Source organism: Toxorhynchites rutilus, chromosome 3 (assembly GCF_029784135.1).
Source record: "Toxorhynchites rutilus septentrionalis strain SRP chromosome 3, ASM2978413v1, whole genome shotgun sequence".
NCBI classification, from domain to species: Eukaryota; Metazoa; Arthropoda; class Insecta; order Diptera; family Culicidae; genus Toxorhynchites; species Toxorhynchites rutilus.
In genome coordinates, this window is record NC_073746.1 from 116,000,186 (window position 1) to 116,015,991 (window position 15,806).

Here is a 15,806-nt window from a genome sequence, read left to right on the forward strand (position 1 = left end):
CATTCAGGTCCGACCGAGCCTTAGCGACCGTCGGAGGGCATACGTTTACCTGGTGCATTACGTTTGCCCGGTTTATCATGCATGCCATGCATTTTGATTGCCTGGTTTCAAACGTGATGCACCAGATAAACGCATGCGATCCGACGGGGGTCGGCGGCCGACTCGGATTGCGTCACCTCGGCGGCTTGAGGTCGCCTCGGTTCGTTATCCTCGTTAGATGGGGTTTCGCCCCCATTATAGTGATCTCAGAATGAATTTTATTGCGAAAAAATAAATTCATAATCAAAATTGCACCACAGTGCCATAATAAGTATGTACAAAAATTGTCAGCTTTCTTTTAAGTTAAAGGCAGCGTCATGCATATGGATGGATAAACTTCATAATACGTTATAAAACTGTATTCTTTCACTTTTCATTATTTTGAAAATGATTTTACTCAACGCCACTATTTCTCAAATTGCACTACCCACGAAAAATACTTTTTGAGTGAACGTACGGGACAAATGTGATCTTTGTATAACACTGATCAGAAATATACAAATACTTCCTAATTAAATTTGCGTATTATTCGATTATATTATTATTCTTTTGGGTAAGTGTTGCATTCGGGTAGATGTTACATTCGGGTAATTCCTACATTCGGGTAACTTTTACAATCGGGTAATTGTTGCATTCGGGTAAATATCTCATTCGGGTACGTGTCAGTTCGAGTAGATGTCGCATTCGGGTATTTGTTACATACGGGTGAGTGGCATTCGGGTGAATGTCTTTCGGATAACTGTATTTCGGGTGAGTGGGTTTCAGCTAAATGTGAAACAATGGTTGCTGTGTGCTTTAGTGAATAAAAGGAAGTGAATTGCTGAATATATCAATAAAGGGCGAACACGAAATTAATGCGACACATTCAACAGGGCATAACTATTTTACTAATATTACACATATTTCAACCAAATAATTGAAAATTTTCGGAAAATTCTGAAGATAATGGGAAAACTCGAAAAATTTCAATTCCTATATGTTCTATAATTACATAGTTATAAGCGTTGTTAGTCCATCTGATGTTTGCGACAACGAAATTGATTTTTGTTAGAAGATGGAAAGGAATTTTAATGTGATTAAACGCACTCCTATATCTTCTTCTATCTATATGAATGTTGATGTGTTGATAAGAGCAAAACTCGAGAAGGAACTGTCTTAATTTTATCATATTTTCTGTATCAAACATTTATTTGATGTAACGGAGAAACATGTTATTTTCAAGTGATTGAAAAATCTTGAACGAGAATTGTGTCTGAAAATAATCTGATATTATAATGAAAATAGTCAATGAACAGTTCTGCGACTGGACCCATGATCGTAAGTAAGAAAACGTGAATGTCTGGAGGTGTTGATAACAAAAAAATATTTTTAGGCGGGACGAAGTTTGCCGGGTCAGCTAGTTCTATATAAATAATTTGAAAAAAATATTCCTCGTCAAAATTGAAATGAACGATTCCCATGAACTTAAATGCTCTTATGCCAGAAAATTCGTAGATCTACAGAATTGTTAGAGTTGATGAAAATACAAATCCGTAGCTAAAAGCCCACGTAAGGCAGTACAATTCTTCATTTAGGCGTCTCTCCCTGCATATCAGCACGGAACTAGGTGAAATTCAAATCTAGAAATGTGTCTCATTTCTCGTCAACGTCGTTTTTTTTTGCACCGTACATTATTTTCTAAAAGTCTGCGAATCTGCTTGAACATAACCAATTTCGAGTAAATCATGTCAATCGATATTGATCGCAATCATCATTTGACTTAAACTTCCGCACGATCTGAAAATCTAGAACGCTTCGTGAATGAGACATTGTGACAGCTTTAGTCTCATTTATAGGCTAACCGACGCGTACGATGTCGACTTGCTATCAGCTGCTGTTTGCTTACCGCGGACGATGAAGGAGGACGATACAAGGAGTATACGAATCGTTGTTGATCAAGTTGAGCGTGAGAAAGAAAGAGAGAGAGAGAGAAAGAGAGAGGGAGAGAGAGAAAGAGAGAGAGAGAGAGAGAGAAAGAGAGAGAGAGAGAGAGAGAGAGAAAGAGAAAGGAAGAGAGAAAGAAAGAAAGAGAAATGAAGAGAGATACAGACAAAGAGAAAGGGAGACAGAGAGAGAACAGATAGAGAGAAAGAGAAAGGGAGAGAGAGAGAAAGAGAGATAGAGAGAGGGAGTTTCATTAGTTTGGAACGCACAATGGTTCACTTCGATTAATGCACCGAGTTATGAATGCTAACTCAATTTTCTGATTTCAATTCATGCAAAAACTAAGGCCTAATAATGGTTGATTCGCTTTTATTCGTCACATCGACAAAATTTGTTACTTATAAACCACATTTAAGACTTCTTGTCAGTACGGGCTGTAGGAGTCAGGCACTCGAAGACACTGCTCGATATACACGCCCTTAAATTCATCATGTTGGAAACATCATCGGACATTTTGACCATCGTATTTATCATCTGGACATCAGGTACATCATATGAGTACAGCAGTTTGAGGACGTTTACCTCTATCTTCAAACTCAGCCGTTTTAAAAGGCTAACACAATTTTTTTAGGCTGGAGGTAATTTCAAAACTTTATAAATACAAACAAAGGAAAGGTCGTGAAGATTGATCGATTGCGACTGCGGCATATCTTTTTTAAAGTTTTTCAAAATCAACCGAAACTTACGTCAAATATGCGGTCATGTTTCGAAAACAACCCTTCAACTTTTTTCGTCCAAATTGCGTGGAACTTATATTTTGTAGCGATTTGTGTAATCCAGCTTCCCCAGGTGCTCATGAACGGAAGGTTTCTTCCATTATTGGACAGGAAACCAAAGAGAAACCTAAGGAAATAGTTACGGCAAAACGAGTGCCCGAAAGCTGTATGACCATGTGCTGACCAAATTAAACGGATGCCGTCTTATGGGCGATTCTGGGACAGATATTTTATGTAGCCAGGGGAAGCGGAGATGTAATAGTTAAATCCCAAGAAATATAAATTTGTTTTGCGGATAAGTTTGCCGGTATGCAAACGATTGTCGCAATTACAAATGAAAAATTGTGTCAGTTCGTCTTTTTCACAAGTTGCGAATACACTCTGAATATTATTACTAATTGTAAATTGTTGAATAGGCAGTATCAGACAGCTACCGGTATCTGAATGACTTACAACAAATATCTGTCTCAGAAGAACAGCGAGCGGGAAATGCGATATGTAGTGGGTGGAAGAAATGAAAAGTTTTACTTTCTCAACATTTAATGAACTGCGTTGTTTTCGTTTCGCTCAGATCAATCGTGTACTCTCAAAAATTACGCATATTTTTCGCCAGCAAAGACATTGGACCCTATCGCCAGTTGATGTCGCATGCTTGTTGTCCCAGCGTGCGCACAGATTACGTTTTTCTCATCCACTCCCCCTAAAAGGGTAAACGCGTGTAAAATCTGCTGTTGCTTTCTTCATCCCCGCATAAAATCGCTCTAAACTATGTGCTCTTAACTACAAATATTGTGTAAGCAGCGAACATACGCAACGGCAGATCTACAGCACCTATCTGCAGTGGTAAATCGTGAGATAGTTGACCTTTACGAACCTTCCTGTGCTAGGGCCATGTTTCGGGTTTTATATGTATCTGAAAAATATTTACTTGATCGAAACAAATTGAGATGCTGTTGCATCCGATGCAAATGCAGCAGCACCGTTCGCCAATGAATGAAATGTTTGCTCTTTTACTTGGCATTTGTACTGCCTGTAGCGAATCTGAATAAATCTTCAATATCAAACAGCAATGGTACCTCAACGAGTGAAAAGCAATGGGGGAAACATACATGTACCATTACTAGCAGTTAGTTTTCCAGCGATGCCAAATGGTACAATGGTGGAGAAAAGCGTTGGATTTGAATAATTTACGCTTGGCTAACTTTGAAATTGAGAATATTTATTATTCATACACCGGTTTTGCTTCCTTTTTTGGTGATGGTCGGGTTGACGACTGGAAAAGCTATCTTTCTAAGAGCTGGGTTCAAGCACACATCACACAGGATGGGACAAATAAATATTAATATTCCTGTTTATTAACACAGATGTCCAATTTATGTTGTCATAATCCCAGGAAAATGGGTCACCAGAGTACGGCTGGTTTATCACCCAACGAACAGCGGTTCTATTTTCGTTTGAATTAGTGAATAATGAAAAGTGTTTGCTCTCACCCCAAACTATATCTACCTTCCATCTAAAAACACCGCACTACCGCTGTTATGTCGACTGCTCGTGTGCTATGCTAATTAACTGATCTGCGAAACAATACACTCTGACCTCCTTTTCTCTTATCTCTCGCTCTTTTTCATTACAGTCATGCGAGGAGGCAATACTGAAGCTGAAAACAGCGGCTGCTAATCCCCAAACACCGGTTTACTATGTGGTCAATCAGATTCTGTACCCGCTGGTGCAGGGCTGCGAGTCGAAAGATGTGAAAATAATCAAATTCTGCCTCGGGATGATGCAGCGGTTGATCACCCAGCAAGTGGTGGACCAGAAGGGGGCCCGATACATTACCGACACGCTCTGGATGCTGATGGAAAACGGCACCGAAGAGGTTAAGGTGCTGCAGAGCGTCACGCTGCTGCTGACCACAAACACGGTCGTGCACGGTGAAACGTTGGCCAAAACATTGGTACTCTGCTTTAGGTTACATTTCACCAAGGATTCCACAACGATCAACACGGCGGGCGCAACGGTGCGGCAGCTGGTTTCGCTTGTTTTCGAGCGGGTGGTGGCCGAGGAAGCGGAGGCCGAAGCCAATCAGGACGAGAAGCGAGAAGTTAACTTGGAGGAACTCAAACTTGCGACCGGTGTGGCCCCCAAGGGACTACGGCCTTGTGCGGCCGATGCCTTTCTGCTGTTCCAGGATTTGGTACAGTTGGTTAACGCCGATCAGCCTTATTGGCTGCTCGGAATGACTGAAATGACACGCACATTTGGACTGGAGCTGCTCGAATCGGTCCTTACCCAGTATACATCAGTGTTTTTCAAGAACCCGGAGTTTTCGTTCCTGTTGAAGGAACGTGTCTGTGCTCTGGTAATCAAGCTGTTCTCACCAAACATCAAGTACAGAACAATGGCACCACAGAACTCCCAAGCAGCGGCCCCTCACGATAAGCCATATTTTCCCATTAGCATGCGTTTGTTGAGGGTCGTATCCATCTTGATTCAAAAGTACCACAGTCTACTGGTAACAGAATGTGAGATATTTCTCTCCTTGATAGTGAAATTCCTAGACCCCGACAAACCCTCCTGGCAAAGATCTCTGGCACTGGAAGTGCTCCACAAAATGACCATCCAACCTGATCTGCTGATTTCGTTTTGTCGTTGTTACGATCTTAAAGACCACGCCACCAACATTTTCCAGGATATTATCAACTCGTTGGGGACGTATGTTCAAAGTCTGTTCGTCAACAGTCAACTAATGAACAATACCGTCGGTGGAACTCAAGGACAAGCATCAGCTCTAATCGGAGGCCTTCCCGTTGGACCAGGAATATCCCCCCAACCAGGCTTCTTGTTCCGGGGAGTGTTCCTCCCGTTGGTTGTAACATTCCCCAGTGGTCAGTCCAAGTCAACCTTCCTGGAAATGTTGGACAAAATGGAGCCTCCTGTGATTCCCGACGGATACGGAATATCTGTGGCCTATGCCTGTCTGCTGGACATCGTGCGTTCGATCTCGCTATCGATTCAGGGTCCTTCACAGTTGGGCGACGAAAACCCGATTCCCTATAAAAATCGGGTAAACGAAGACGACAAAGCCTTACACATCCAGTTGATCTACTCCAGCTGGTTGGGTTTACTGTCAGCTTTGGGGCCACTGATCGACGCAGCTACGGATGAATCATCGACGGAGAATGTTCTGAAAGGTATTCAAAATTATGCGGCCTTGTGTGGTCTCTTGGAGTTACACACGCCGAGAGATGCCTTCATAACGGCGCTCTGCAGGGCTTCGCTACCGCCACACTATGCCTTATCAGTGCTGAACGTGAACTACCAGGGCAATCAATTCAAGTCTCATTCCCGTGGCGGCAGTCAGGATATGGGAAATATGTTCCTCGGATCTTACGGGGACGCGGACCAGCAACAGCAGCAACGCCATCCTGTTGTTGCGGTAGGAACACCTCTTCCAACTTCATCGCTACCGGTTGGTGCTCATCAGGGACCCGTTCTATTGACCGCTAAAAACCTGCAGTGTATGCGATCGGTACTCCATCTGGCACACTGTCATGGAGGAATTTTGGGCAGTTCGTGGCACATAGTGCTAACAACACTTCAGCATTTAGCCTGGATTCTGGGTCTGAAACCTTCGACCGGAGGAAGCTTACAGGCTGTTCAAAAACCCCCAACCGATTCAAACTCGATCACCCAAGTGATGACAGATCTCCCAGTGTTATCCACGATGCTAAGCCAACTGTTTGAATCCAGCCAATATCTGGACGATGTCGCGCTGCACCATCTGATCGATGCACTGTGCAAACTATCACACGAAGCCATGGAGTTGGCGTACAACAACCGCGAACCTTCCCTGTTCGCCGTGGCCAAGCTGTTGGAAACTGGGCTGGTAAATCTGGCTCGCATCGAAGTTCTGTGGCGTCCGCTCACCAATCATCTGCTCGAAATCTGTCAGCATCCCCATATTCGGATGAGAGAATGGGGTGTGGAGGCGATCACGTATCTCGTGAAGGCAGCCTTACAGTACAAATACGAGAAACCTCTGAAGGAAAACTTGAAATTACAAACCTTACTGCTCGGGCCACTTTCGGAGTTGTCTTCGGTACCCCATGGAGATGTTCGACAACGGCAGCTGGAGTGCGTTTTGCAAGTTCTCAACGGAGCCGGGGAGACTCTGTCCCACGGGTGGCCACTGGTTTTGGGGATAATCGGAGCGGTGAATGATCACCACGGAGAGGCGTTGATTAGAATTGCCTTCCAGTGTTTGCAACTGGTGGTAACCGATTTTCTTCCGGTGATGCCCTGGCGATGTCTACCACTTTGTGTGAATACTGCGGCCAAGTTTGGATCCCAAACACAAGAGTTGAACATCTCACTGACCGCCGTCGGATTGATGGTTAGTGTCGATTTCTTGTAATGTCGAATTTTAATGACCTTTTCATTTTTTTCCAGTGGAACATTTCGGACTACTTCAACCAGAACCAAGAGAAATTATCGCAGACCGTCTGCGACGACACATCGGTGCTGCCGGACTTTCCGGGCACCCTTAACATGCCCCACTTCGATCGGCTGTGGATGTGTCTGTACGCACGGCTCGGTGACCTGTGCGTGGATCCCAGGCCAGCGGTCCGCAAGTCGGCCGGGCAGACTCTGTTCTCGACGATTTCCGCCCACGGAAATCTGCTGAATCCGCCCACCTGGCAGGCGGTCCTCTGGCAGGTACTGTTTCCACTGCTTGACAAGGTACGGGCACTGTCCAGTTGTGCGAGCAGCGAGAAGGTTGACACCAGCGGGAATATATTGATTCATCACTCACGCAACACGGCCCAGAAGCAGTGGGCGGAGACGCAGGTGCTGACGCTGTCCGGAGTTTCGAGGGTGAGTAGTAGCTATTTTGAATTTGAATGAAAAGTTGATGATCTGATTTGCTTTCCGTTTTCCGAAAAAAAGGAAAGAAATCTGAAAGAGTTGTAACTAATCCAGAATGGAATAAAATTAAGCCAATAAATTGTTAAAGCAACTTTACCTCTTAATGCGATCATTTTCAAGTCCAAGAAGCTCTAGCTTAATTCCTATCGGAATTTAAGACCCATATTTCTACATAGGTTGTTTTGAGAGAATTCTCATCTCGTTCTATTTTGTTCTTGCCCCTTAGAATAATCATACTGATTGAATATTATAAAGAAAATAATTTTGGGAACTATATTACAATGCCAATAATACCGTTCCGTAATCAGCATGCAGTCTCATGCAGGGACCCAAACTCGATAGTGTAATCTCTATCAGATTGGAAGGCATTGACATTCTTTGTTTTAAAGAGGCTTTAAACTTTTCAGTTCATTCGCCTCTAGCCCTGAGAAAAGTCATTGAAGACCAGCTTTGAAGAGGATAACGAGGATGACACGAAACCAGTTCTAAAATGTTAAAATTTGAATGAAAATTTCTACATCATGTTATCTAACACGTTGAGACCCGTGTTGGTCCCTAGGGACTGACGTTGAGCTTATCGTTAAAAAAACGTTGATCAGTGAGACTGACAGTTACAAAATAAGGAAGTATAAGAAGAAAAAAATCTGAACTTTGTCAGCTGGGAGCTCACCATCTGACGGAAAAACTCGACACACTGGTACAGCAATTGAGTGTCCTTACTAAACGGCTGAAACGTTACTCTGTCTCTGCAAAGTGCCAAGAACAAAATCGGATGTTCAGAGATATCGAAAAAGCGTTCTACGACCACATTAGCGAGGAGAAGCCCGACTACCGCTAATGTTTGCCAGATATTAGCGATGTAAAGAACTTCTGGGCTGGTATTTGGGAGACCCCAGTACATCAAATCGTGGTTTCTCCTCTCTTGGGAGCGGGATGTTTCGGATAACTCAATAAACATTCCGGGTTGATGGTTAAAATTGAACTGCTCTATTATTTGCTTACCAACTAGCTTATATAATAACCTAAATTATCGTTGACCCAAACTCAAGCCACCATCGGTGTTTGGAAACAACCAGATGGTTTTTTTTGGTAACCATGTGTTAGCCCATGCGGAAGACGAATCGCTGTTTGTACGCAAAGCGTACATGCGGCGAGAGACAGAAAAATAAACAAGGAAAAGTGTCGAATAGCAATAATATTTTATGACCCAGTGAGGAATGAGTGTGAAGCAATATTTTGATTCTGGGTCGTTTGGAAACGATGTTTTTAACATTGCTTTCTAGGCAATATCGTTTTTTGGGTTATTGAAAAATAATGCATGATGGAAATGCATAGGGATGCTACACCATCCCCCTTTGGGAAGGAATGCTCATTGCGTTCCGAGAGAAAGTAAACGGGCTTGAATTTGAGTTCAAATTAGAATAATAACGAATTAAAGTGATCTGTTTTAGTATGCATGTGTATTTGATTTTTGTTGATTATCGAAAACTCATTGCGAATTTATTTTAACTAATCTATTTTTATGGACTACTTGCGTGTCCGAATTTTCGTTACTTATTGTTACATTGGGATGATTTATTCTAATAATTGTATAAGGTCCTTTATATACCGGATCCAGTTTGTTACGATTTTCATTTGTTATCATAACTTTGTCTTAAAGTTTGATTTCTATAGGTTTTGCTTGGGTTTCGTGTTTCTTGTTTTGCTGTACTTTATGTTTTTCGATTAACTGTCTGGTTTTAATTCTGGCTGCTTGTAATCTTTGTTTTAATCCGAAATGATATTGATCTATATTATAATTTGGCTCTATTGCTTTTGGATTCATAATATTTTGAGGAAGTACTACATGGTGACCAAAAATTAATTCAAACGGTGTAAAATGGAAATCAGGACGAGGGGTAGTGTTGTAGCAAAATGAATAATAAGGTAGCCATTCATCCCAATCAGTTTGTGATTCGTTGACGAACTGTCTTATGTATTCATTTAGACAACGGTGATTTCTCTCCAGCCCTCCGATCGTTTGTGGGTGATAAGGTGTTGAGAATGATTGTTTCATATGTAGGAGTTCAGCTATTTTATTGAAAAGTTCATTCCTATATTCGGTACCTTGATCTGTTCTAATGGTCGAAGGTGTCCCAATTTCTTTTGTGATTTTACCTAGGGTTTTGTTTACATTGGATGGCTCGGTGTGGATGATTGACGCTGGAGTCAATTCCCTTTTATAGCTTTTATCCATTATTTGTATTTTAAAGTCTTGTCCAGTTAGAATCCGTACGCGTTGCACATTTTACAGCGGCACAGTCAGTGGCCGCTGCAAGAAAGTTTTTACAGCGGTTTGTTTACAAATGTTTCCTCTTCTGGTGGTAAAAGTTTCAAATTTTTTCGTGCCGTAAGTCCGGAGTTATTCCACATGGAAGACAGAAGAAGAAAATTAATCTTGCACACCCACGTTGACAATCCAACGTGGTCGGGTGCGAAGATCGCGAAACAGTTGGATATCGCTAAAACTACCGTATGTGATGTGCTCAGACGATTCCGCGAGCGGAACAGCGTGGACCGGGCGGTTCAAAAGAAGCGTCGAAGCGGAACCTACGATCGTCAGCTGAATTGGAAGGTGTTGAGAACCGTCAGAGCAAACCCTGGACTGTCCGAACATGATATCGCTCAGAAATACGGTGCCGCTCGTAGTACCGTTCGACGAATCATTCACCGAGCTGGACTTCATTCCTACAAAGCAATCAAGCAACCAAATAGGACGATGAAGCAGAGTCTAGTGACGAAAACTCGCGCTCGTAAGTTGTATTATCAGGTACTAACGAAGTACCATGGATGCCTGCTCCAGGATGACGAAACTTATGTAAAAATGGACTTCGGCCAACTTCCGGGACAAAAATTTTATCTTTCCACGGCACGAGGCGATGTCCCCGCCAAATTCAAGTTCATGTTCATGGACAAATTTGCCAAGAAGATGATGATCTGGCAGGGTATATGCACCTGTGGTGCGAAGACGCCGGTTTTCATCACTACAAAGACCATGGATTCGAAATTGTACAAGGAAGAGTGCCTGAAGGAGCGTGTGTTGCCTTTCATAAAGGCACACAATGGTCCCGTTAAGTTTTGGCCTGACTTAGCGAGTTGCCACTATAGCCGGGAGGTTCTCCAGTGGTACCGCGACAACGGGGTGGATTTTATCGAGAAGGAGTTCAACCCACCAAACTGCCCCCAATTCCGCCCAATTGAAAAATATTGGGCGATTATGAAGCGGAAGCTAAAGAAGACCGGAAAAATGGCTCGGGACGCTGCAGGGATGACCAGATTCTGGAAAAAACTGGCCACAGAGGTCGACACTGCCGCTGTGCAACGTTTGATGGGAGGAATCACCAGAAAAGTGAGAAGTTTCATCAGAAATGAAGAAAAATAATTTTAAGGACATTTTTTTGTAAAAGTGCAAGAATATATCTTTCTTTTGGTTGATCACTCTTTTTTGTATGTCATTCTATCTCCGAGATATAAATGATTTCTTCCGTACGGATTCTAACTGGACAAGACTTTAATGCAATCTTGTGTTGCTGCGCGCTCGATTATTAGTTTTGGTAAGTTATACGTTTCTCGGTGATTTAAGGCTTCCCGGACATTGAGGTGATCAGTCTCATTATCATCGGAATTCATTTGTTGATTGTCAATGTTGGTACTATTCTTCTGTGTGGCTGCTCTGGTTTGGACCATCAGCACAGACATAGTTTTGAGTGTTTCTGAATCTATCTTGATCCTGGACAGTGCATCGGCACCAAAGTTTGTTTTGCCTGGTACGTATTGTACGTCAAAATCAAATTCTTCGAGATCTACTCTCATCCTGGTCAATTTAGATGAGGGGTTTTTCATGGAAAACAAGAATACTAATGGTCTATGGTCTGTTTTGACCGTAAACTTGCGTCCGTATAAGTATGGTCTAAAGTGCGTGATTGCCCAATGAATTGCTGTGAGTTCTTGTTCAATAGTAGACTTATTGGCTTCCCCTCTTGTGAAAGCTTTGCTAGCAAACGCAACTGCGAACTGCTCCACAAGCAACTTTTGATGCGTCAGTTATTAATGTGAAGTGTTTTTTAAAATTAGGAAATTGTAATATGCTTGGTGATAATAGTCGATTTCTTAAGGTGTCGAATGCTTTCGGACATTCGGTTTTCCATTCGAATTGTCGTGCATGATTTTTTTGGTACTAGTAAAATAGGCGAATTGTAAGGTGACGTTGAGGGTTGAATTATTTTGTCTTGAAGCATTTTGTTTACTTGTTCGTTTATTTCCTGTTTATGTACTTCTGGTAGTCCTCTGTTTATAAAAATTATTCACCGTTAATTGGTCCTCGTTTAGTGCGAAAATATCGTTATATTTCTCGCACAAAATGTTCAGTTTTTCTTTAATTTCATTTGGTAATTTTTGTGTCGTAATTTCACTTAATAATTTATTTATTAAGTGAAATATTTCGACATTTTGATTTCTTTCTGCAGATAGCTCAGTAAATTCGCTTGCTTTAATTATGTCGGGTTCGAAATTGTGTGGGACAACTTCTGCATTATTATTTACATTTATAAATTTTACGTATTGTACCTCTGGGCTCACTAATGTGTTGGCACAGAAAACTCCAGGCTTAATTTGTTTTGATAAAATTATGCTATCTTCCTTAATATTTACAAAATTTACTTGTTTGACTATTTGACATCTAGGAGGAATAACTATATTTCCTTCGTATTTGTCTTCTATAGGTATTTCAAAACGGTGACCTCTAAATTCGAATGAAAGTAGCCATGTTTTTAGGCAAATGTTACATTCATATTTAGCTAAAAAGTCTCTCCCAAGTATTCCGTCGGTTTGGATTGGGAAACCTTTTGTTACTGCTTGAAAACTGTGTGGGATTAGAGTGTCATTAATTATTATATTGGAAAAGGTACGGCCGATAGTGTAGTATGATTTCAAATCCCATTTCCAAATCTCATTTCAAATCCCATATTTCATAGGCCATATATCATTCCATAACCCATTTTTTAAATCCATCCCCAAAACCCATCCTCATAAGCAGTTGATTGTTTCTTAATAAATGACTCATGCGTAGTCACTTCGATTTACAATTCCCATGAAACATTCCTCAAGCACAACTGCATTATTTAGTTAATTGCTTTTCCCCACATTCATCCATAGAAACAAGCCAACGTGCGCTGACGATATGAATGTACTCTTACATCATATCGCGCGCAGCTAAAGGCAATAAACCAGTAACCAAAACAAACCTAGTTCTATTCTGATGAAATACGCGACCATATACAAAGTCGTCGTGACACTTTACGATTTCCCATGAAATCGATATGCGCGCTTACGAGTGCAGTAAGCATTATTATTTCTTGACCCCATTCACATCGAACACTGCATTCGATTGATTGGCTATTCCCCTTTGAAATCAACTTGGCTCCTCCCAGTGAAACTCTACACAAATTGTTGTAACTACTAGCTTAGGACTTTAGTAACCAGTGTTAAGGGAGTTCTAGAGACACACGCCACGCGATAGGTCGTGTTGAGTTTTCTTCAGATAATTTAATATAAAGAGTATCGTGTCTTTGGTACCAAGAAAATGAGAAATAAAGTGTATAGAAGTTATTTGATGTTGACCGTGTTTGTGAACTAAAAACAGTTGATGACAACCGTGAGTTGAGAATGGGTAGAAAAACATTTGATGGCGACCGTGTTTTAAAAAGAATTCATGCAATCTTCGGATGCGAGTGCGATATGATAGTGCTCGACACGTAAAACGAGCCACAGGAAAAGCGATCCGATGTAACAGCTCTAGATGAGCGACGGTATTTGAATTCATCGGAAAATCGGCGGAATTCCAGGAGATCCAGTGCAATATTATTGAGGATGAAAGTGAGCAAGAGTACTGCGGTGCAAGAGTGAAATGAAGTTCGCTGATAAGAATTAGTAATCGAAATTCTTGGTGTGGCTGAGTGAAACAAAGCAAGAAAAAGTGTGTGCAAAACCAACCAGCCGTATCACAACAATGTACTAAACTGTGATAGTAAATGTGAACCCAAAAATTGGAGTGAACAAAGCATGGACATTACTGATTATCACTTCAGAACTTTTTTATCGCAGTGCGAAACGGTGCCAGAGAAAAAAAAAAGCAGCTAACTGAGTAGTGAGAGAAACAGTGCCAGAAGAAAGACTAACTGTATCGCAGTGCGAAAGGGCCATGTAAAAAAAAAAAAGTCAGATAACGGACTGTAACAACAATTACCGAAGTGTCCAGTGAACAACGACCTGTGCAATGAACATGGAAAAAAGCTGCCTAAGAGTTGGCTCGCAAGTGCTCCTTGGAAGGCGAGACCACTGCCAGCAGTAAGGAACTGGCAGGCGGGTAGATAGAAAACCAAAAGAGGCGCAGAAGAAAATTCCCGGCGAAGGCCATCAACTAGCAGCAGCAGCGTGAGCAGCAAACAGATGAGCAGCAAATCAACCTAGACGGTGGTCCAAAGGAAGTTTTCAAGTAAATGATTAAATCTGTTTTTTTTATCGATTACGTCTGTAGATTATATACGATGAAAGTTCACTTCAGAAATTTTTTTTTAATCAAAATGATATGATGAAACAAGAGTGAGTTATTTGAAAAAAAAAAGAAGACTAAATAAATGAAATGCAAGTAGATATTATACAATTAAATAATTTTTATCATTCAAATATCATCAAAGAATTAATGAAATAAATTAATGAAATAAATTAATGAATCACGAATGTAACACGAATAATAATGAAACTTTAAGGAATTCGAATATGAACTAATATGGGATTGTTTAGCTCTAAAAAGGTAACGAATACTGGAGATCCACAGGTCACAGTTCTAAATTACCTTGAGCAGCATTCTCGATTCCATGAAACTAATGAAGTTATATTGTGTGTGATTTTAATCATCACACTATTGCTTGCATTAAACAAAGTTTACAAACTGTATAAAAATTGTACGCGGACAGAAGCTTTGAGAGCCGCTCGAACTATCGCTGGTCTACAGGAGATAGCATAAAAACACATATGCGTATATACATTTTTTTTTTCTTTCTCTTCCTCTCTCCTCCTATTTAAAAATAAATTTAATCTTTTTCTCATCAATAATTAAATACAAATAACATACAAAATGATTTCAGAAGTCGAGCTCAAAGAATTTCTAGAATTCCTAGATGAAGTAGGAAAAGGTAAAGGAACGGGACCATTTGCTCCATTACAAACGAGCGAAGTATTCAATTCTTGGGAAGAATTGTTAACTCGAATACGTGAATTGCCTGGAGATGATCCAATTACCTGGATAGATTATGAAACTGGCAAGAGATTACACCAACAAAATGAGAAGTAGGGTGTACAAATTAAACGAACAAGTTCTCTTCAATGGATCGACTTAGAGAAATCGAATTCCATTTAAAGAAAGAATTTCAAAACCTAACCAAAAATAAACTTCGACCTAGGACCTTACAAAATATTGAAATAAAAAGACAGCAAATACAAGAAAACTTGGAGGAATATAGAATAGTTTTAAAAACATTCGAATTCAGAATCAATGCATCTAAGTGGAATGAAGAAGTAGAAACCTACGGAGCATTGAAGGTAATATACCAAAAGTGTATAAAATTACTTGACAATTCTCAAGTTATACAACGAGAATATGACAGTGAGCCGGAAACAAGCGAAAAACCTCCTGGCTTACTCCAATAATTGAAACCAGACACTGAAGACTCATTGTTAAGAGTGCGCAGTGAAATAAATCTGGTCAAGAGAAAATTTAAGCTCAAAATACTAGCAAAAATTGTAGTTTGGTATCTAAGAGCAAACAACAAAAAGATAATGGCGTTAAGTATTAAGACAGCTGCTGAACTAGCAACACTTATACCCACCTATGATGGAAGTCCAGGTGGAGTAAAATCCTTTATTGATGCAGTTAATCTGACTAGTACAATAGTACCAGATGTAAATAAAGCTGCAGCGATTCAAGTAATATTGACAAAGTTGAGTGGAAAAGCAAGAAACTTATTTTCCACAACTCCCATCGAATACGACGAGATCACAACCAAGATAAAGTCAAATTGTGAAGAAAAAGGAAATTCAGATTTA

At 40.8% G+C, this 15,806-nt stretch overlaps 1 protein-coding gene across 1 annotated transcript in view; it reads left to right on the forward strand.

Annotated features, from left to right (window-relative positions):
• Positions 1 to 15,806, forward strand: part of LOC129780207 (protein MON2 homolog) — a 70,039-nt gene that overhangs the window by 37,432 nt on the left and 16,801 nt on the right. The window contains exons 2-3 of the mRNA XM_055788231.1: positions 4,372 to 7,131; positions 7,188 to 7,613. Of these exons, the coding sequence (XP_055644206.1) occupies positions 4,372 to 7,131; positions 7,188 to 7,613 (3,186 nt within the window). The remainder of the gene's footprint in view (positions 1 to 4,371; positions 7,132 to 7,187; positions 7,614 to 15,806) is intronic.